General features: G+C 35.0%; 1 protein-coding gene across 4 annotated transcripts in view; it reads left to right on the forward strand.

Moving 5' to 3' along the window:
• The window catches only part of LOC127861613 (uncharacterized), a 78149-nt gene that overhangs the window by 13818 nt on the left and 39448 nt on the right, over positions 1-24883 (forward strand). For 3 of the 4 annotated variants that reach the window (XM_052400263.1, XM_052400266.1, XM_052400267.1), the window contains exons 2-7: positions 3821-3982; positions 15562-15778; positions 15896-16540; positions 17023-17141; positions 19315-19392; positions 20851-20945. In XM_052400263.1, the coding sequence (XP_052256223.1) occupies positions 15580-15778; positions 15896-16540; positions 17023-17141; positions 19315-19392; positions 20851-20945 (1136 nt within the window). In that variant the 5' untranslated portion in view covers positions 3821-3982; positions 15562-15579. Of the gene's footprint in view, positions 1-3820; positions 3983-5792; positions 6153-15561; positions 15779-15895; positions 16541-17022; positions 17142-19314; positions 19393-20850; positions 20946-24883 lie in introns of those variants that run through there. The other variant, XM_052400264.1, reaches the window with a different exon arrangement.

Here is a 24883-nt window from a genome sequence, read left to right on the forward strand (position 1 = left end):
TCATGCTTTATAAATTGGTCTAAATGGATAAATATTTCTAATTGAATTAACCAAAATTGGTCTTTATCATGTGGTTGTTGAAAACACATACAATATCTATTATTGGCATACCATAATAATATCGTTGTATATCTTTATTTAGTATCCTTCTGATCAAAATAAACTTCAATTGCACATAGTTTACGCGATAATGCTTATGTAACGATTTCTGTAACTGACCGCAAACTGACCTTGATACCTTACGGGTTGGAATGCAATGCATTAAAGTAAGGTAAAAATTCCACTGCTGGAACGACGGCTTGTATAGAGCTTGAAACATTTAAGTGTTTAATGGTCAATTTTGAAAACAATTTAAAATATTTTCTTCAAAACGTACATCACATCACTGAACAACAATACTTAAATGATCTAAAATTTATGAGTGCACAGAATGCATTATCATAGTAATTACCAAATATGAGAACACAGCCTTTAAGTACAAATGCTCTCATTCTTCTAAATATAAAGTGGCACACACTCTGTATTGATGTCAAGAATTGAGTGTGAAACTGCTCTATCTCTTAAACCTTATCATAAGAGATACAATTGTCTCATGCTGAATACGCAGTTAACATCGCTGCTAAACTAACTGTAGTATCTCATTTCATACCCTATACTTCCCAAAAATAGAAAGTCGATTGTATAACATTTTAATGATAATGTGTAATCTGTTTGTAGATTGCACGTTTTCTACTGCGAAAAGTTTCCAGCTTACAAAGGTCAGGCTAAGGTGAAAAGCTGGCGTATACAGCTACGCCGAAAAAATAGTCAACAAATGAAATCTTTGAAAAACCTTTTAAACACTCTAGTAGCGTTATTTGTAGTCTGATTAAAAAGATTGTCTGAGTGTTTGTATGTACAATATCTTTGCTAAGTTAAAAACTTTACAAAGTAAAAAGTTGGAAGTAAATCTTTGAATATCTATATGAAACTCTACACTTTGGAATATTTTCAAAAATGTAATTGTAAGAAAAATTGAAAGAAATTAATGCCATTTTTGACATTTTATAGGTTAACTTCACATGATAAAGACTGTGTGGACTCTCTTAATTGGTAGCGCACTGGACTTCAAAAACCAAGATTGCTTGTTCCGTCCTGGACCTGGTCATATAACTAATCGAGTGATTGGTCATTTATATGTTTTTATGGCTTATCTCTGTCAAAATCTGCTCATAAGTTACAGTCATAAGTATTTGCATGACGTACAAGTAAACTTACTATAGCTTGCCAATACATCTTAACACAGCACTGCATGAATAAGTTAAAATGCTGTTGCTATGAAGATATGTGTTTACTTTAATTGTTCCTTATATGGCCTTATTAAACTATTGCAAACTTTGCAGGAACACAATCAAGTGCAAATATAAAAAACAATCCATGTGTATAACTTTTGGACATTTAGTGCACGAGTGCTAAATCAATTTTGTCGAGCTATAAAACAGAATGGTTGTGAGTAGGTTTACTTACGCTGTGATATGACTGAAATACCATAAAAACGGTGAAGATTCTAAATAAACAAAACTACATAGATTGTTCACATTTTTCTGAAAACCAAAAATATGGTATGTCAAATGCTTGTGTGCTTTACTCTTGCGGAATATACATGCAAGTTTTTTTTTTTACCCTTATAACGGTAACCCCCACCTCCTCACCCATGGCACAATATCCCCAGTAATATTCCTTGTGGACACGTAGACACAGAAAAAGCCTATGTCTTATTGCGCAATCAAGCCTTAGGTATCCAATACCTGAGGTCTTGATAAGCATTTGTGAAGTCAAGAAAATGATTCTGTAGGTCAGTACACAAGCCTAAGAAGCGAATGAGCTAAAAACCCTAGCTGATTATATGGAAATGAGATTTAAATAACATTAACAATTACAAAGCTATTTGCTTAAATACATGTTAGTACCTACAAAGACACAGACAAACTAAATATAACTTATCAGGTGATTTAAACACAAACAATAGTCAGTTTATTTGCAGAAAATTGACTTTCACTTTTTCCTATTTTCAGAAAAAGATTTTTGCGCGCATCAAATTACACGATTTAGGCATGCTTAGTGGGAACAACCCTGTCCTTGCCAGTGTTGTGATGCTCCCCATATATAAATGGGGAGCATATAGTTGCCAGTTTGGGGCTCCTTACTTATTTCCGTCACACTTTTGTTACCAATTCTCATAGCGCCTTCAATATTTTACCGATCTCTTACATATTTGGCATGTAGGTACCTTGCATGGACTTCTACCTTTTGATGTTGTTTGAGGTTACTGGGGTCAAGGTCACTGAGGCTAATAATAGATTTTTCCGTCACAATTTTGTTACAGTTTCTCATAGCACCTTCAATATTGGCATGTAGGACATTTTTAGGTACCTTTCATGGACCTCTACCTTTTGATGAGGTTTGAGGTCACTGGGGTCAAGGTCAAGGTCACCGAGGCTAATAATAGATTTTTCTGTCACAATTTTGTAACAGTTTCTCATAGCGCCTTCCATATTTTACTTCTCTTACATATTTGGCATGTAGGTACCTTGCATTGCATGAACCTCTACCTTTTGATGAGGTTTGAGGTCACTTGGGTCAAGGTCACCGAGGCTAAAAATAGATTTTTCAGTAACAATTTTGTTACAGTTTCTCATAGCGCCATCAATACGTTGGTAGTTTACCGATCTCTTACATATTAAATTGGCATGTAGGTACCTTGCATGGACCTCTACCTTTTGATGAGGTTTGATGTCACTGGGGTCAAGGTCAAGGTCACCGAGGCTAATAATAGATTTTCTTAATGTCACACTTTGGTTACAGTATCTCATAGCGCCTTCAATATTTGACCGATCTCTTATATATTTGGGATGCAGGTTCCTTGGATGCATGGACCTCTACCTTTTTTGATGAGGTTTGAGGTCACTGGGGTCAAGGTCACTGAGGCTAATCATAGATTTTCTCAAGGTCACACTTTTTTCCACACAATTAAACCATATATCGACAAAGCATCATTGGGAAGCATCCAACAGTTTTACTGATATCCTTTTTTTGTTACATAATTTACATTCCTATAATTATGCCTATAAGATAATCATATGTAATGCTGCAAAAAATTATTAGTTACAGTAATGACTTATCATAGTGAGCATGTTGAGGCTATCCTCACAGCAGCCTTCATTTGCTTATTAATTTGTTGTGCTATTAATTGTGTTCTTTATTTAGTCAGATTTCCTGAGTATTTCTGCTGGCACAGTGACAAACTCCAGAGAAATTATCGGTGGATTTTTAGGATCATTAGCAGAAAGAGATACACTTATAAAGAGCATAAAGATGAGATGAAATTTTGCAGATAAACCTGTTAAAAATGTTGTTCTTTGTCTGTGTCACTTTTAACATTTATATCAACTTTTAAAATACAATTCCAGAAGAAACACTTTTTTTCACCCATGAAGAGCAACTTCATGCTCTTAAATGTAAGGCCCCAGGCCCCCAGTCCACCAGTTGTGAAAAAACTGATTTGTGTTTAAAAATCAACATTCCACTCTATAGCAGACATCACCAGCCATTGCATGTTGGCCTGTTGAGTCACTGTTGCTTAAATCAGAGAACAAGATCTTGCTCAATTACTGAAGTCTGAATGGTGAAATTGTTGTATAATTTTGTGTGAAGTAAGCTCATTAATTCCAGACCTAAGGTATGATTGTTTTGGGTGGCCAGATTTCCAGTTGCCCAGACTCCGGGGTTAGTGCTGGCCATGGTGCAAGATCAGTTGATAGTACTGATTGTTTACTTTCAGTTATCCAGACAGATCTATTGCATGATCAGCCATGCTGATACTTGCTGTAGAATCCTCCAGCAGTGTTGTTGGAAGTCGTTTAGCAATGGCAGGAATTCCTTTGATTAGAGAGGTCTCAGTGTCTTGGAGTATATTAGTACCTGTATATCAACGCTGACAGTGGTAAGTAAAGATAGTGCGCTTCTACTTATGCTACATTGTACTTCTGTAATTATTGTTGCCTGAATACAATAATAATAAAAATAACAAATGTGAGAAAAAGACAATAAAAATGAAATACCAATAATATTGATACTAATTATAATGATATAGATAATTCATCATTATTAAATATGTGAAGCAAAGTGGTGAAAATAAAGAATAGGTAAGATGCACAACTTGGTTGTTTTTCTTGTTTTAGAACACATTACTCACAAACAAAAACATGTCTTATATAGGCAGTAAAGCAATAGCAAACCTAGAGAGTTTATAGTATATATAGGGCATGAGTGCATATACATAATTATGTAAGACTAAGAATACTGGATTAATATTTAAATAATTATATATTCTAATTGTTTACAGACACATTTAGTGTGTAATAAAGTTAAAACTCATGTTATAACTTGCTACTATCAGGGGCTTACTCAGGGCAGGGCCCTCGTTTGACCGTTTTTGGGGCCGAAATTAGTAAACTTTTTTCCCCTATTTCAGCTAAAAATTCCCCTCTCCAAAAAAAAAGTGTGTTTTTTTTTACTTTTATACCTATGTTGGCAGCTGGTATCATGCTATTAAACTTTGATTAAATGTATATTTATGTAAATTACATTAAAATATAGCAATTTTAAGTGTTGAATGGTTGGTGAAAGGATCTTCTAAAATTCCCCTTTTCGCCCAAAACGACGCGAAATTCCCCCCTCTAAGGGCCCCTGCCCCAATCCCCCAAAGTGTAGCAAGAGCCCTGCAGGGAAGTATAAACTTTAATTTGCTCTTATACTGTTAATGTATAGAAATTTGTCGGTATGAAATTTCGTGGTTTAATAAAAAACAACTAATTCGTTGACACGTAATTTCGTGGATTTCCAAATTTTTGGGGAAGACTGACGGTCAAAATAATTAAAACAACCAGAGTAATAACGAAGCATAATCTGCTAATCTGTGTTGACAGCAAGACTTGAGGTTAATGTGCACTGAAGCATGAAAGTGTTGCTGATAATTGTCGATAAGAGAGATAAAGCGGCGCACTTGTGGGTCCCCGCTTGCCATCAATGTTGTTTTGACAATATTTGCAATTCTCAGCGCAATCGGTCCCCTAGTAGTAACAATTGAGTAATAAGGTCCCAAAAATACACGTGTGAAAACCGTTATGTCTCGTTTAACTTTAATTAGCACTAATTGAAATATGTGATAAATCTGCAAACTGTTAATTTGAGGATGTCACGTAAAAGAGAACAATGGTTGAAGTACAGTTTAAATACCGTGCTTGATTTTAAATTGTATGATACCTAAACACTTATCAAGAAAACAACATATTGCATTAACAAGCATAACTCAATAAAAACAATTTTTCTTTCAAAATGGTTAAAAATAGGAACAGTTCAGACAACAAAAGAAAATGTCGGAAATGGCATTCGGAAATGACCGATTTCGGATTAAAAATGTAATAATAATCGTTGGTACTTGAATTCGTGGTTCAGCAGACCAACGAAATCCACGAAAATTCGTACCACACGAAATTTAATGGTTTTACAGTAATATACTAGTGTATCCAGTGTGACTGCTCAACACTGAAAAATAAACTGAATAAAATAGATTAAAGCTTCAATAAAATGTATCAAACAAATCCAGACCACTTTTATTTCCTAATTTTGGAGGAAATAATGACAGTTAAAAAAAATGTTTACCCCTCACTGAACTTTGTTATTAGGTTGATGAAACTTGTTATGTGTTGATACCCCTTGAATTCCCTCCCTTTGTGGGTAGAATTTGAGCTTAATGGATTTAAATGTTTTTGTTTATTTGCATGCCCTATCATGTTTCTTATACATGTACCTGGGAGATATTTATTTCCTTTTATTGGCAGCACTAACCAGCAAGCATTGGTTTAGTTTTACAATTCTGCCAACGTATTAAAAATAAACTAGTAAACACTATGTAAATAGATCAAGGAGCACTAAAGGAATAATCCTTATGTTGTGTTAAATACTATAAACCAATTGGGATAAGAGTTGTGTACAATACTATAAACCAGCTGTGATAAAATATTGGCTTAACTGGTGGTGGTGTGCACAATACTATTGGATTGCAGGATTACTATGTTTAATATAAGCTTTATTTACAATTTACAACAAAGGTATGGTCTTCAACTTTGATTTTATTTTATCATTTTAAAGGGATCTTTTCACAGATTTTGGCATTTATTGAAGTTTGCCATTAAATGCTTTATATTGATAAATGAAAACATTGGATCTAAAAGCTCAAGTAAAAAAACTAGAATAAAATTAAAAAAAAAAAAAAAAGTAACCCTCATCTGGGCTAAAACCACTGACCCCTTCAGTAAAAGTCTAACGCTTATACCACTTGGCCATCCATGCTCATACAATGAGTGATGTATTTTATAATTTATTTTACTAGTAATGTCACAAAATATAACGACAACAACAGAACTCTCCAAATTATTCAATCGTTTCGCGTTGCAGCGCTTCATAATTTTCAGGTTTTTAAATCGTCAAAAGATGCATATAATGGATATTTTAAAGCATGGTAAATGTTCATTATTACTGTTTCCTCACAAATGTCATAACTTCAACGATAATTTGTGAATATGAAACAATTTTTTTTATTTTGTCAATTTACCAACACGTGAAAAGGCCCCTTTTAAATAAACTTTTCGAGAGATACTTTCCTACCCATGCAATGCACCAAAATTGTTGGCATCTGCATAGTCAATGTTGTTGGTGTCGGCGTTATGCTTAGGTTAGGGTAAACATGCAACATCCATTTAACTGTTTCTACTACAGGTATTTAATTGAAACTTCATACATGTGTTTAGGTTCTTTGCATGAAGACACCAAGCAAGTTCCATAACTCAATTTAGCGAAATTGTGCCCATTTTTTACTAAAACAATTCTGGTTAACATGTGCATGCAATTACTCCATGGCTCAATATTTACTACAGAAGTTGAAATAAAAGTTTACATTTTTGTTCAGGGTATTTATGAACATTCAATAACCAAGATCTTATAATACATGTGACCAACAAGTACATATCTTTGTTACTTTACTACAGATATTCAGTTGAAAAGCCCTCATGTCTTTGGGATCATTATGGGAGGTCACTCAACAAGGTCAATAACTCTTACCTGCAATTAAACAGGATTCATTTGTAGTTCACTTAACTTCAGCTAGCAATAACTCAGTATGTCTATGTCTACGACAGATATTGAAATAAAACTTAACATGTGGGTCGATTCTTAATCAAACTTCAATCCCCTTAATATAAACGTTGACCAACCTTTCAGTATGATTTTTACCCCATTTGCACTATGTAATTTTCTATATTGGGCCGATTATCAAGATTCCCTGTACCAATAGTTGCCAATTTTGGACAAAAGTGTCTATTTATAGGCAAAGAAGGGTAAAAGTAAAACTTAAGCTAAAGGATTATCATTTAATTTGATAGCTTAAGCTATATTGCAAATTTAATTTACTCCAAACAAAACATTTACTTGTATGTGTCACTTTCATAACTGTTAAATCATTCTTTAACGCTGTATCTTGAGACAAATTGTTTAAGTTTATGACTAATAATTTATTTCAGTGTTAAGAATGTTTTATTATTCTTTTGTTCATTTAAGTAACTTATTTGACATTATTTATTACATGTATGTAAAAAACTTGCCTGGTTGTTTGTATTTTCATTCATTGTTGAGAACCATAGGTATTTTATTGTTTTATTTGACTGTAATTTACATGAATTCTTCAGTCACAATTGAGCGTTGAGTTGAAGTAGTGTTTCATTGCTTTCATGTTAACTTTGCTATCAAATAAATGCTTTATTAAAAAAAATATGTTGTAACTAAAAAGGATTATATAAATATGTAAATTGCCCTTCAATAGCTGTAATAAAACTTCATCTCCATAAAACTTTCAGATCTCAAAAATGATTTTTGTTAGAAAGATTTAATTGGATAAAAGGTGTACACAGGCATAAGGACTTGAACACCTCCATATTTTGGTGTTGCTTTTTTGTGCAATGTCCATTTTGTGTCGTCAACATTAACCTTGTTAACACTATAGAGGCCACATTTATTGTTCAATCTTTTTGAAAGTTTGTCAGAACATGTGTCCTACTGATACTTTGGACAAGTATGAAAATGGTTCCGGTTGGTTGAAAAACATGGCCAACAGGGAGGGGGCAGCTTCCTTGTATGGCTTTAGTTAAACCTTGTTTATACTCTAGAAGTCACGTATTTTGTCTAATCTTCATAAAAACATAGCTTGAGTCACAACACTTGAGTTCTAAAGATATCTTGGATGAGTTGGAAAATGGGTTCGGCCTGTTTTAAAACATGGACGCCAGGGGCAAAGCATTTTTCCTTATAATAATAAGGGTATATTAAAACCTTGTTGACACTCTAGAGGCCTCAGAACATTTTTTATGCTCCCCCCAAACATTTTTTGGGGGGAGCATATAGTCGCCGCTTCGTCTGTTAGTCCGTCCGTGTGTCCGTCCGTCCGTGCACAATTTTTGTCCTGGCTATTTCTCGGCAACGACCGGAATTCAATTAAACTTTATGGGAAGCTTCACTTCCAAAAGGAGATGTGCATATTATCAGCCGGTTCTGGTCGGATGATTTTTCACAGAGTTATGGCTCTTTGAATTTTTCCTTTAACTGTACATAAAGTGCAATTCTTGTCCGGGCTATTTCTCAGCAACTAATGACCGGAATTCAATTAAACTTTATGGGAAGCTTTACTACCAAAAGGAGATGTGCATATTATTAGCGGGTTCTAGTTGGATGATTTTTCACAGAGTTATGGCCCTTTGAAATTTTCCATTAACTGTACAAATAGTGCAATTCTTGCCCGGGCTATTTCACAGCAACTAATGACCGGAATTCAATGAAACTTTATGGGAAGCTTCACTACCAAAAGGAGATGTGCATATTATCAGCCGGTTCTGGTCGGATGATTTTTCACAGAGTTATGGCCCTTTGAAATTTTTCATTGTACATATATAGCAATTCTTGTCCTAGCTATTTCTCAGCAACTTATTACGGGAGTTCAATGAAACTTTATGGGAAGCTTTACTACCAAAAGGAGATGTGCATATTATTAGCAGGTTCTAGTTGGATGATTTTTCACAGAGTTATTGCCCTTTGAAATTTTCCATTAACTGTACAAATAGTGCAATTCTTGTCCAGGCTATTTCACAGCAACTAATGACCGGAATTCAATGAAACTTTATGGGAAGCTTCACTACCAAAAGGAGATGTGCATATTATCAGCCGGTTCTGGTCGGATGATTTTTCACTGAGTTATGGCCCTTTAAAATTTTTCATTGTACATATATAGCAATTCTTGTCCGAGCTATTTCTCAGCAACTTACGGGAGTTCAATGAAACTTTATGGCAAGCTTCACTACCAACAGGAGATGTGCATATTATCAGCCAGTTATGGTTGGATGATTTTTCACAGAGTTATGGCCCTTTAAAAATTTTCATTGTACATATAGTGCAATTCTTGTCCGAGCTATTTCTCAGCAACTTATCACGGGAATTCAATGAAACTATATGGGAAGCTTCACTACCAACAGGAGATGTGCATATTATCAGCCGGTTATGGTCGGATGATTCTTCACAGAGTTATGGCCCTTTTAAATTTTCTATAAACTGTACATACATGTATAGTGCAGGCTTGGCAAAATTGGAAAAACTATGCTGGTCATCCGGACAGGCCGAAAATGTGCCGGTCCGGAGAAAATTTAGCCGGACCGAAAAAAACAACAACACAACTATGTACATTAACATAAACCCTTTATTTTAGCTCAACAAACCACTGCCAGTGCTTTATCCTAATAAGATAACAGTTTTTTGGTGTTCATCAATTCGTCTTGATAGTCTGGACAATCTTCTTCAATTTCCATATCTTCTTCAGTGTCACACAGTTTAGCAATCTCCTTTTCGAATAAAATTGCAGTTAACTGACACTAACTTGTACAATGTAAAATGATGACATTTTTGGAGACCTATGACGAGTGCATGTTATAAAGATATCACTAGATCATTGTTTATATTTTTATAAACAACCTATTAAAGCCATGCTTTATAAAGAAAATCATATTTTAATGTCCTTATCTACTCGAAAAATATGTCAAAGCTATCAAGATCTTTTTTGTTAAAATTCAGTTGCCGATTTTGCGACTGAGTTTGAAGTAGGTGTTGTGTAACCAGTTGGATTTGCTAAGTGTATGCAACAAACTTATTGCTAACATCAAAACAATGAGTGATTTCATTTTCATGATGTAGTAAGGGGTTTGCCTTAATTTTCCATTGTACATATAGTGCAATTCTTGTCCGAGCTATTTCTCAGCAACTTATCACGGGAATTCAATGAAACTTTATGGGAAGCTTCACTACCAACAGGAGATGTGCATATTATCAGCCGGTTATGGTCGGATGATTTTTCACACAGTTATGGCCCTTTTAAATTTTCTATAAACTGTACATATAGTGCAATTCTTGTCCGGGCTATTTCTCCCCAACTACTGACTGGACTTCAATGAAGCTTTATGGGAAGCTTAACTACCTTGAGGAGATGCGCATGTTATTAGTGGGTTCTGGTTAGATGATTTATTTAGTGAGTTATGGCCCTGTGAAATTTTTAAGATACTGAACCATCCATCGTATTAATTTGTCCAAAGTTATGCCCCTCAAGAAGTTTCCTTTTATCTGAATATACAGTCCAACCCCTCTTAAGCAGCAAGTCAAGGGAAACGGCCAAATTGGCTGCTTAAGCGGGGTGGCCTCTTAAGAGGGGGTTGGGTCATAGGGAGTCTGGAGTTGATGAGTGCATGGCCAACTGTTCAATTTTTGTATAAACAAAATGGTAAATATGTGTACATATACTAAACAATGTATAGACTTAAAATAATTGTATTTCTTCCTTTCTAAAATCAGCTATAAAACAAAATGTTCATTCAAAAAAATAATATTCATCTTTCTTATCATCATCAATATCATCATCATCATCAGAATCAAGTCAGTGAAAAAGAATCATTCTCATGATTCCTTGTTTACACAATGTGCGTTGTATGGGCCCAATGAACTTAAGATGGGAACAGTTGTGAATCAGTTATGCGTGAATAACTCCCGTGTCTCTATCAATCGATAATTTAATTGGTTTATTGCAGTTTTATGGCTTTGTAATACCTACCGCATGAATTGGTCCCGACAGTGATCTCCTCTACGATAAAATCGTGGCCAGTTACTGATTATAGCAACCGTGTGTAATCCTCCTGGCAATAGTGCTTTCCATGCATAAGTTATAAAAACATTTTTTCGCCGCGTAAAGGGTTTTATCAAAATTAATATATTGAAATAATTGTAAATATTAAAACAAATATTAATGCTTTGTTTGATTCCCAAATGAGAATACCGTAATAATTTGTTATCCGAAACACACTCCCGATTGTTTTATGTTTACGAGACATTTACAAATTCCAGCATCAAAAAGTCCTCATAAATTTCCTTTGTCCCAACAAAAGCGCTTGAAAATTATTCACCAATGTACAATGTCACGTGAAAAGCGTGCGTGTATTGATTTTTTGATAAAAACTTTGTAGCACAGAGAACATGTAGATCAGTTGATTTCAGCTAAAAGTTTCGTTGTTCTTTTTAACTTTTAATTGGCCGATAATTGTCATAATGTGTGCTTGAAATAGTATGATTCAACAACTACAAATAATAAATTGTAAATTCAGTGCTCACTCTGGCCTTCAGAAAATAATAGCCATATTTTTTTTCCTTAAAAAAATAATAGCCAAAACATGTGGACTTTTCCGCAAAACGGTACTGAAGGCAAAAAAAAAGAAAAAATCATGAATCTCATTTTATCTATGTTTTATTAAATGTATATCTATTGATTTAAGTTATAATATATATATATACTCAAAAACAAGCATAATATCAGTGTGTCATTTTCTTATAAAATATTATCATGGCTTTACAATAAAGAATACAATCAATGTTGTGGGTGTGACTTAACAAACCAGATCTCAGCTACAGTAACATACACATAAGAAATAAGGGCAGAGGCCCCAACCCAGCCAGAGCACTAACTATACTATTTTTTATAGTTTTTCCAATTGCAATTTTTGGTGAATACTCGAAATATTATAAATCACACCTTCCGTATCACCGCATGTGTATTCGTCATTCTATTTTTGCTGTTATTAACTTCGAAAATAAATCATAATGGACGAAAAAATACAGTATCCGAAAACGGTAATCCGAACAATTGTACGCGTTTTGCACATGACATATGCATAATATAAAATATTAATATGCATAATCTAAAATGTGCATATCGTTCGACTACTTTATCTCTTAATACGGCGTTTGCCATCGGCCGCAATATTGTAGGCAGAGGCCAATATCAATTGTAAATGATTTATTCCAAAAATAACACTTTCGCAATGCCGATCATGTTTACATCAATTAACTTCACAGCGCGTGAGTTAAAATACACCACCTTAGTGTAATTCCAAACACGTGTTTCGTGAAAATTAGCTGACCATGGCATATGCCGGGTCCCTTTGAATTGGGAAAACCAGGTTACCTGGTTAAAAATTGGAATCATTATGTTAAAGCAGACGACAAACAGCGGTAATTACGGGGATAATTAGTTGATGGCGATTAAATAATTATTTCATCAAGCAATGTTCAACGTAATCTAATTGCAGAAAAAACGGCGTGCAAAACAAAACCAGCCAACAATATTAGCGGCGATTTTCAATAATGACGATTAAATAATAATTGGCGAAAAATTAACAAAGATCTAACAGTTACCGATAATTGGTAAAGCACAGGGAGATTAAAGACGTTTTTTCTGAAATATATCACTGCTGTCGGACACTGATTGAGAAAAATGCTCTGGGCCACAATGTTGCAGAAGTTATTGACGCGTGTATGACAATACACAGGGTCGAGTGTGTACACAGGTAATCTCGTTATCGATTTTTCCTGCTTGATGGCCCGATTTGCAGGCGTTTCGCAATCGCGGGACAACATTTAGTGGCAATTTGTTTTTTATGTAGGCGGATAAAATAATCGCCATTTTTTCTAGACAATTTTAAGAAATAATAGCCAGTTGGATAAAATAATCGCCATTGGCGATAATGTCTGGCAGCAGCGTGAGCACTGAAATTAATAATCTCTTTTCCAGTAATAATAGGTGATATTCGCTCGTGCGGAAACAAAAAGATCAAACGGTCGCATATTGCTTTTAACCCGATAACCCGATAATCCGCCGCTAATTTATTGCAATTTGCAAACTGGCTGTCAAAATGTTTATCACACAACACGCTTCAGTACTACAGAGCCTAAACTAAATTCGAAAATGGTTATGGTTTGTCGAAAAACATGGCCGCTTGTGGGCTGGGCATTATTCCTTATATATGGCTATAGTGAAACCTTGTTAACACTCTAGAAGTCACATTTTTAGTGCAATGTAAATGAAACTCAGTCAAAAACTTTTTCTAATGACTTCTCGGGCTAGTATAAAAATTATTCCGGTTTGTTGCAAAACATGGCCACCATGGGAATTGGGCAGTTTTCCACATATGGCTATAGTGAAAACTTGTTGATACTATATTTGCCACATTTATTGGCCGATCTTCATAAAATTTTGTCAGAACATTTGTCTAACTAAAATAAAATCTCAACTGGAATTAAAAATGGGTCATGTGAGCTCAACAACTAGGTCACTACATGTAGGTCAAATAAAAAAAGCATGCTAATAGTCTAGAAGTCCATGTTTTGGTCCAATCTTCATTAATCAGCTGGCACTTGCTTAGAATAGTCTAGTTCCTTTGGGTCTCAGGTTAGCGCCTTAGGGCCTATGGCCCTCTTGTTTCAAAATGACCCCTTTTAACTCACATGTGTTCATTTCTGTTCATTGTTAACCCTTTGCTATTTCAGTGACTTTGAGGTAGGTTTTAGCAGCCATGTACCCATTCCTGTTCATCTCATTCACTATTATTTCAATGGTACATTGCTTAGGATGTACAGCCATGTCCTTTGTCCTGTTTATTATGATCACCCTGCTATTTAATGTTTCAGGGGTAAGGATCTACAGCCATGTCCTTTGTCCTGTTTATCATGATCACCCTGCTATTTAATGTTTCAGGGGTAAGGATCTACAGCCATGTCCTTTGTCCTGTTTATCATGATCACCCTGCTATTTAATGTTTCAGGGGTAAGGATCTACAGCCATGTCCTTTGTCCTGTTTATCATGATCACCCTGCTATTTAATGTTTCAGGGGTAAGGATCTACAGCCATGTCCTTTGTCCTGTTTATCATGATCACCCTGCTATTTAATGTTTCAGGGGTAAGGATCTACAGCCATGTCCTTTGTCCTGTTTATCATGATCACCCTGCTATTTAATGTTTCAGGGGTAAGGATCTACAGCCATGTCCTTTGTCCTGTTTATCATGATCACCCTACTATTTCAACGTTTCAGGGGTAAGGATCTACAGTCATGTCCTTGGTCCTGTTCATCCTGATCACCCTGCTATTTAACGTTTCAGGGGTAAGGATCTACAGCCATGTCCTTTGTCCTGTTTATCATGATCACCCTGCTATTTCAACGTTTCAGGGGTAAGGATCTACAGCCATGTCCTTTGTCCTGTTTATCATGATCACCCTGCTATTTCAACGTTTCAGGGGTAAGGATCTACAGCCATGTCCTTTGTCCTGTTTATCATGATCACCCTGCTATTTCAACGTTTCATGGGTAAGGATCTACAGCCATGTCCTTTGTCCTGTTTATCATGATCACCCTGCTATTTCAACGTTTCAGGGGTAAGGATCTACAGCCCTGTCCTTTGTCCTGTTTATCATGATCACCCTGCTATTTCAACGTTTCAGGGGTAAGGATCTACAGCCATGTCCTTTGTCCTGTTTATCATGATCACCCTGCTATTTCAACGTTTCAGGGGTAAGGATCTACAGCCATGTCCTTTGTCCTGTTTATCATGATCACCCTGCTATTTCAACATTTCATGGGTAAGGATCTACAACCATGTCCTTGGTCCTGCTTATCCTGATCACCCTGCTATTTCAACGTTTCAGGGGTAAGGATCTACAGCCATGACTTTGTTTCTGTTCTCGTGATCACCCTGCTATTTCAATGTTTCAGGGGTGAGAATCTACAGCCATGACTTTGTTTCTGTTCTCGTGATCACTCTGCTATTTTAATGTTTCAGGGGTGAGAATCTACAGCCATGACTTTGTTTCTGTTCTCGTAATCACTCTGCTATTTTCATGTTTCAGGGGTGAGGATCTACAGCCATGACTTCGTTTCTGTTTCTCGTGATCACCCTGCTGTTTCAATGTTTCAGGGTTGACGATCTACAGCCATGACTTTGTTTCTGTTTATCGTGATCACCCTGCTATTTTAAAGTTTCAGGGGTGAGGATCTACAGCCTTGACTTTGTTTATGTTTATCGTGATAACTCTGCTATTTCAATGTTTCAGGGGTGAGGATCTACAGCCATGACCTCGTTTCTGTTCATTGTGATCACTCGGTATGGAGAGGAGGAAGGCCTGGCAGAGTCTGGCGTACAGACTGACGGAGAGGAAGAGGTGGAGGAAGGAGACGCAGATGAGCATGATGATGATGATAAAAGTGATAAAAAGTCTAATAAAAGCAATAAGGGCAATGCAGATGTTGGTGTAGAGAAAATTATTAATGGTAAACTTCTTTCTATTTTTAGGAAATTTTTCCTAAGTGTAATCAGTGGAAAGTAACCTGAAAATGCAAATTTCTTAACAAATTGGTTGATAATTATGTATGCTTGATTTATTTCAGATGATAACTCCACAATGACATTGAAAGCAGGCCTAGGGAAGCGTGATGGGAATGATGCACTGCCAACAGCTTATCATGAAACACCTCAAAACAAAACTGCTGAAAACAAGAACCAGGTGAAAACAATTAAACATGAGCCAAACAGTGAACAAACTACCATTGGTGTTGAGCCAACTGTTGGAATAAATCTGAAGTCATGTGCGAAGGCTGCTGTTGTTAGTAATGATCATGACATTGATTCTATAATTGCACCAGAAAATATTCATTTACAGGGAATTAGCGATATAACACAGAAACCGACCGGTACGTGTGTTGATCCAGTTTCTGTGAGATTGGAGGAAAGTGGTAACGGAATGACAAACAACTTAAAGAGTGAAACAAGCCTTGATGGTTATATCAGTTCAGACAATGATAGCGAAGCTGGTGGCAGTTCTGAATCTCCAAACAGAGTACACAAAAAATGTCGTTTTAAAGTAACCAAACCCAATCAAAATCTGACTGCAGATGAATATGCGGCTTCAGATAATGACACTTCGGGAGATGTGAACAAGAAAATGGATTCGCTGAATGGAGAGATTGTAATGAAAGGGAGGTTTAATGTTTCAAAGATAGCACTGAATCAGGAATCTAGTGCCAGTTTAACTGGTAAGTGTACAGGTAGCTCAGGAAGTTTATTTTGTAAGATTTTATGATTTCATTAAAAACTCCACTTTTTTATCATCAGTTTAAAGCAGATTGTACCGTGCAATTGGGTCAGTTTCATACTTATTTAATGATTTATACAAAACAAAGTAATTTTCATTTAATTAAGCTCACAGGTGAAAATCAAAATAAAATGTTGATGTTTTAAAACTTTTTTGTATTGTTTTAAAGAAATACAATATTGTGTCTTCCATTGAACTTTTATGCATTGTTCATTTTTAATAATCTACCATTGAATGCATGACAGTATCAGAATTATCAGAATAATGTGAACGGTTGTAGAAGAAAACGCATAGCTGTATTGACCTTTTTGACTGTAATATTTTACATTGTTCAAAACAGACAATTGCAATAAAATGCTAGAAACACTAAAAGGGAAGTCAATAGCAGTGCAGTTCCAAACAATATCAAAACATCTGCTGCAGGATTTGCAGAGAAAGTGGATGAAAAGAAGGAGGAAGAAGAAGCTAAAAATGAGGAAAATGATGACAACTTAGAAGATGAAGTATTGACTCCTTTGGTTGAGGAACTTCCACTCTATAAGGTATCTCATCTTAATACATGTAGATTATTTTAGAGTTAAAGTATATTCTCATATGGGCAAAAATAGCTTATGTTGGCTCTGCTGTCTCTCACAGGATATTGTATGTATGTTTGCTTGGTCAATGTGGACAAGATGGACATGTGCTTAACATGGTTCAAAATGTAAAACAACTTACATTTGAATAATCATTATTTTTATCTCACCTGAGCATTAAGTGCTCATGTTGAGATTTTGTACAAGGTGGCTGTTTGGCGCCTGTCACACGTGTAATGAGGTATTGGTGTCCTGTTGGCCTCTTGTTTATAGCTTATGTGTTTTATACTACTTATGCCTATTGTACTTAACAAAACTTAATATATGTATGTATGTATAAGAAAAAACGTATTTCAGCCTTCTTCATCATATATTGGTACGCTGTGGAAATAATTGCTTATTTGACTAATTTTGCAATGAGTTTCGGTACGTACAGAATTGGATGGCAAAAGTTATATTAAACAGACAATTTTAGAAAAGAATGGTGTTCAGATAACTAGTTTCACTATTTAATTCTTTGAAGTATCTTTGCCTAATGTTTCATATGGGTTCACAAATCACTCCTATGAATACCACATGCTTGAAGCAATAACAAAACTTCTAGTTTTACCAAAGCATGTTGATAAATACTTGTATAGTTGTTCAGTGACATTTAATGATGACAATGTTGTATAGCCAAAATAATGTTATGGGATTAGTCAATCAACCAATTTGTGACAGATGAAAACTCTGAAAAAAAAACACATGTGATAACAAATATATTCCTTTTCTCATTATTTCATGGAAAGCAACATACAATATGTGAACAATATTTTTTCTGGATTCAATAAAGCTGCATGTTAGCTGGCAAAAATCACATAAACAGAAAGTTTTATAGAAATTTTAAATTGTTCTCTCTGCTGTAAGAACGGAAATCAATACAAGAAGGTGTGAACTATTTTATTTTGTTTTATTGATTGACTTTTATTTGCAAGCTGTAAGCATGCTATTCTGCAACTAGTGATTTCGCAGCTTATTAATTGTTTTGAGATAAGCACTGTATGGCTCAGAGAAGAATCTCATTATGTATTCATTGACGTTTTACTCTGTAAAAGCCCCTACTTAAGAGCATGGATATGCCAATAGGTTTATAGGTCACCATAGTGTAGTTGAAATGGTGTCCGCCTAGCAACCTGGAGGTCATGCGTTCAATCCCGACTGTGGGAGCGTTCTTTGGATCTCACCCATAGACACCAAGTACTGGTTCTGGTCCTAAGAAAGGATCTTGAGAGCGTTTCAAATAAGCCTTAAACTTTCCATGCTGTCAAGCTAAAATAAATAAGTTTAAAACAAAACAAATAAGTTTTCTTGGTAGGACCTTTTTTGTTGTGCCTTCATGATTTTTTAAGGATCATCAAAATGATGTTCAACATATTTTTATTTAAAGGGATCTTTTCACGCTTTGGTAAATTGACAAAATTGAAAAAAGTTGTTTCAGATTCGCACATTTTCGTTTTAGTTATGATATTTGTGAGGAAACAGAAATACTGAACATTTACCATGGTCTAATATAGCCATTATATGCATCTTTTGACGATTTTAAAACCTAAAAATTATAAAGCGTTGCAACGCGAAACGATTGAATAATTTGGAGAGTTCTGTTTGTCGTAAATTTTGTGAAACTACGAAGATTGCTTTTATAAGGTATAAAATACGTCAAGTATGTGTACTCGGTGGAATAGCTCAGTAGGCTAAAGCGTTTTTACTTCAGGACTCTGGCAGGACTCCAGGGGTCACTGGTTCGAACCCTGCTCCGGGCAATGTTCTTTTTCTTTTTTTAAATTTTATTCTTGATTTTTTACTGAAGCCTTTACGATCCAATGTTTACATTTATCAATATAAAGCATTTAATGAATGAATTAAAAAATGCCAAAATCTGTGAAAAGGCCCCTTTAATATTTTTGAAAAGAAAGATCACAACATTTTGATATTTAGTCTTCCAACTGTTGTTTTTGTTTTACTTTTCCATATAGAACTAAATAATTTCTAGATTTTTGCTCTCTTTTGTTACAATTTTTACTAGAAACCAGATATTGTGTTATTTGTTGAAATCAAAGCTTTACATTCTTCTAATTACTTTTCTTGTCTTTTACCATTGAAGAAAGTGCAAAACACTCTTGAAGCCATGGGTGTGTTGCACGCAGACCGTGAGATGATTGGTCAGCGACGCTTCCTAAAGGTATTTCAGTTGTTTACTTGTTAATCCTTTCAGTGCGGGAACCGAATTTGAAAGGCCTTTGCAAACAGTTTGGATCCAGATGAGACGCCACAGAACGTTCTGATAGTATTCTTTGAAAAAAATTGAAGAAAATGCTAATTTTAGAAATTCAGCAGAGGACATTTTAGCAGAAGACAAATTTCCCAGCATGTAAAGGGTTAACCCCAATTTGGAGCAAAAGAGAGTCTTACTGCCCAGGCGATGGACAAAATGTTTTTAAAAAGTCCATATTGGGAAACTAGAAAAATAATATTGAAACTCAATGATTTCATTTCAAATGAAGTGGGAGGAGCCTATTTGTTAATGGTGCCTGTTTTAAGCTCACCTAAGCCAGAGAGGGTTATCACTTGATAGTCAAAATGGGGACGTCCCAGAGGGGGTAATCACTTGATAGTCAAGATGGTGACGTCCATGCTTGTAGATACAGGTTATTTTCGCCGTTCTATACCCATTATAAAAAATAAAAAAGTCGCTTTCTTTCCAGCCATATCAAAAAGAAAGTGAATAGCGTTTATTTTGTATTTATATCCACTTTATATCTTAACTTTATTTATTGCTACAAAATTTCTTAGCTGGATCACAAAATTACAGCTCCCGCTAAGAAAATTTGTTGAGAGTAATGTGGAGATATAAAGCAAATATTAATGCAAAATCTCTCTAATCACTTTCTTACCGGAAAGCTAGGGGCATTTAAAAATTCAATAAAAGTTTAAAATGGGGAATAATACCTCTTTCATCAAGGATGTGGTGATCTTGAATTTCTTTTGTTCATCACGTGATTACCCCCTCTGGATGCACAATGTGCTTATGGTGAGCATTTGTGACCACCTTTTGAATGACTATTTATTCGTTGCACGTCGTTTGTAGTCCATCCAAATTTTCCTTTTGAACACTTTGGAGGCCACATTTATTTTAAATCTTCGTGAAAACTGATAAGAACATTTTGCCAATTGATACATGGACCGAGACTGAAACTGGGTCCTGTAGGGTCAACGTCAGTATGTCAAGCTACAGAAAAATCTTGTGAACACTCTAAAAGTGTTTTTTTCCAATCTTTATAAAAATGATTAGCTTTAGCCAAAAAAAATTCTAAAAACATCTTTGCTAAGTTGGAAAAAGGTTTCAACCATTTAAAAAACTATATCAATATTCTTAATAAAGCTATAGTGAATTCCTGTCAATAACAGTTGTAACATGTTTGTGTTCAATCTTAATTACCCAGAATCTTTGTTCTAATGATATCTTGGCAGAGTTTCAAAAATATCACTGCTTCAGATAAAAGCCCTTATACGTTTGTTCTTGTTTGCAGCTCTCGTTTATTCTGCTACCGATAAAAGCCCCTATACGATTGTTCTTGTTTGCAGCTCTCATTCATTCTGCTACCGATAAAAGCCCCTATATGATTGTTCTTGTTTGCAGCTCTCTTTCATTCTGGATGACAGTAAGACCTGTGAGAGAGTGCTCAATCGCCTGAAGGGTCTAGGAGTCGGGTCAGAGCGCGACTCCTCTGTCAGGTAGCAATAATGTCTTTGACTACTGTGTGTCTTCAATTCTTTATGTATTCATGATCCAATATTTGTATGCCCCCGAAGGAGGGCATATAGTGATCGGACTGTCCGTCCATCTGTCTGTCCTCCTGTCCGTCACACTTTGCATTTAGGTTTCGAAAAATGCTCATAACTTCTATGTCTCTTCAGATAGCAATTTCATATTTGGCATGCATGTGTATATGGACAAGGCCTTTCCATACGCACACAAATTTTGACCCCTGTGACCTTGACCTTGAACTTAGGGTCCGCGTTTAGGTTTCAAAATCTGCGTTTAGGTTTCGAAAAAAGCTCATAACTTCTATGTCCCTTGAGCTATAACCTTCATATTTGGTATGCCTGTGTATATTGACAAGGCCTTTCCATACGCACAAAAAATTTGACCCCTGTGACCTTAACCTTGAACTTAGGGTCAGCGTTTAGGTTTAAAAATCTATGTCGCTTCAGATAGCAATTTCATATTTGGCATGCATGTATATATGGACAAGGCCTTTCCATACGCACACAAATTTTGACCCCTGTGACCTTGACCTTGAACTTAGGGTCAGTGTTTAGGTTTCGAAATCTGTGTTTAGGTTTCGAAAAATGCTCATAACTTCTATCAAAGTGTTAATAGAGGGCATATGTCATCCTATGGTGACAGCTCTTGTTTCTAAGTTAAATTCCTCCTTCAAGTAAAATATTAGTGACAATTTTGTGTTCAAAATTCATCCTGTATTTATGTTTCCATTTTTAGCTTGACTTTTCAATGTACATTTATGCGTTACCCATATTTAAATTATCCCCATGTGACAGGTTTGGTAACGCAACTTGATTTTTATGGCCACCACCCACTATAGTGGGGGACATATTGTTTTTGCCCTGTCTATATATTGGTTGGTTTGTGTGTTTGTTTGCCCCAACTTAAACATTTGCAATAACTTTTGCAATATTGAAGATAGCAACTTGATATTTGGCATGCATGTGTAGCTCATGGAGCTGCACATTTTGAGTGGTGAAAAGTCAAGGTCAAGGTCATCCTTCAAGGTCAAAGGTCAAATATATGTGTCAAAATTGCTCATTTAATGTACACTTTTGCAATATTGATGATAGCAACTTGATATTTGGCATGCTTGTGTATCTCATGGAGCTGCACATTTTGAGTGGTGAAAGGTTTTTATTCATAGAAATAAGGAAAATTAATTTTGTTGGAAAGCTAGTTTTTTTAGAGTGGCTTAAAGGATTTCATTCAAACTCAAAACGTTAAAACATGTACATTTATCAATAAATAACTACATAAGACATGTTTGGTTACTTTTATTTGAAATGTGTCCTGAGAGCTTTTTTCAGGGGAGAAATAAATTTCTTTGAAAATCCTGTCATGCTTAAAATCATATTTTAATAAAACAGCTTTATCTGTTTGCTGAGGAGAATGTTTCATGATGGTATTTCATTTACAATGATACCATGGTTTTGATGTTTGAGTTATGAGATTTGATCTTGGTGAGCTTCACAGTTCAGGATGTTGCTATATGAATAACAAAACTTAATAAGTATTGTAAAATCTGTAATAAATTCTCCTACCCTTATAAGCTTTTCCTCTCACCAATTTTTTGGTTAATATACATACAAAGTTTATACCAAGGTAATGCTTTTGTTAGCTTGGACAATCAATGCACATACGCATAAATCTTTGGATAATATTTTTCAATTATTAGAGACTTATTATTCTGATCTTCTTATAGCTATAAGTATGTATAAAATAATGCCATTATTTTCACCTTATAAATTCTGTCCCCCCCTTCCCATCCCCCCAACCCCCTAGCAAAATGTTAGCCCTTGTTAGAGAATATTATGGTATTTACTTACAGCAATAGGTAACCTAGGTATGCAATGTTCAGCAACTGCTTGATATAATAAAAGTATTTTAAAAGTTCTTTAGATTAAAATTTCCGTTTATAAGTGCTGGTTGCTTGAATATTCATTTGCCATGATTTATCATACAGACAGATTTGCTTTTATTATAATTGTGGTCAATGTTTTTAGTTTAAGAATTGAAAAGCATTTTTCTGCATTTCATCGGTGTATGAACTGTCGGGGAAAATTACGCCTAATTTGAATAAACGCTGACGGCGTTTCTGCATAAATTAGGTGTATTTTTCCCGACAGTTCATACGCAGATGAAATGCAGAAAAATGCTATTCAATTCTTATAATTGCAACACAAAATTATCTTAAAGCTGAAATTTTATTGTGGTTGGTCATAAAAGTAATTTTTAATCTAGCGTATGAATTTATTTTCAGTTTCCGTTTCATCTCTATCAAACGGGAATATTGTTGAAGTTCGCGCAATAAAGTATTACCTCATTTCGCTATTGACCAATAAAAAACAACACTATTAAGTTTCGCGCAAAACATGACGTCATTTTGGCAACTTGTTTATGACCAGAAAGTAGCGCCATGAATATTCATGTTTAAATTTGCATACGAATTGGGTTCTTCGGAAAATGAAAAAACGGTCTCGTGAACAAATTATCCAATAAGAATGCAGCATTCATATGAAAGTGACAGAAGTTGTAATTATTTTATATTGAACCTGTTCAGTAAATATCAAACCAAGATAATTCATTTTTAGAAGTGTTTTATATTCTATAGATTAGATAATAACTGAGCTAAGCCTTACAAAAAACATGATGCCATGATCAATATATTTGACTTGTATTTTAAAACATCATGGTAATCAAGAGTTTTATGACTAGCGGAAAACTGATTAAAATCCCATAAATATATGAAATTTGTAAAATAAAAAACAACGTTTCTATTATACAAATTAGTTAAAACAAGACTATTGCCAAGCAATATATGTCCCCTACCGGCTCCACCATTGTCAGAAATTCCAACATTGTCAAATTTTTTTTAACTATATTTATTTCCATAGCAGCCATATTTTTTGACGTAGGAACAAAATTAAATGACGTTCATAATGTCCATATTGCCATCTATCCATGTTTCAAGTTTCATGAAAAAATATTAAGAACTTTTAAAGTTATCGCAGGATCCAGAAAAATGTGACAGACAGACTGACCGACTGACTGACAGACTGACAGACAGACAGACAGACAGACAGACAGACAGACAGACAGACAGACAGACAGACAGACAGACAGACAGACAGACAGACAGACAGACAGACAGACAGATGGAGTGCAAACCATAAGTCCCCTCCAGTGAAACCGGTAGGGGACTAATTACTGGTATTAAACAAACAGGGTTTATAACATGTTTACATGGATGAATATCGGCAGTAGGCCACTTTTATTACCCGTTAAATTATTGAACTCAAAATAAAACCAATCTTAATTGATCTGTTTGCGCTAAATTACATGTAGTCTATAACACCAGCCTGGTACAAGTGTTTGCTTGGTATGGTATAAACCACTTAACAAACTGTTTTCATTGACACTTAAATAACAAAAAAATGCCTTTTCCTTGACTGTTATTCTCTATCGGTTGTTATCGAAGTGAAGTGCAATTACTGTACACAATTCTATAACTTATTTAATAATATAAAATAGTGAATCAAACACGTCAAACTGGGAAGGGAGGGAAATGAGTTCAGTATGCAAACCATATTGGCAAAAAGATATATTTTAGTTTAACACAAAAACTACTACCACTACTGCTACTTCTGCTGTTGCTGCTACTTTTACTGCTACTTATACTACTTCTTCTACTATTGTTAATACTATTGCAACTAATTACTACTACTACTTTTAACTTGTGTATTATTTATCTTGATAATGCAGATATCCAATCAATTAACAAATGGTGCTGTAGTCCAATCTAGCTTTAGTGTTCAGCAGTATCAGCACCAAAGTAGATTCACTTTTTGGTTAAAACTGAAGTGTGTTTCACTTATTAAAAGCA

Source organism: Dreissena polymorpha, chromosome 16 (genome assembly GCF_020536995.1).
Source record: "Dreissena polymorpha isolate Duluth1 chromosome 16, UMN_Dpol_1.0, whole genome shotgun sequence".
In the NCBI taxonomy this organism is placed as follows: Eukaryota; Metazoa; Mollusca; class Bivalvia; order Myida; family Dreissenidae; genus Dreissena; species Dreissena polymorpha.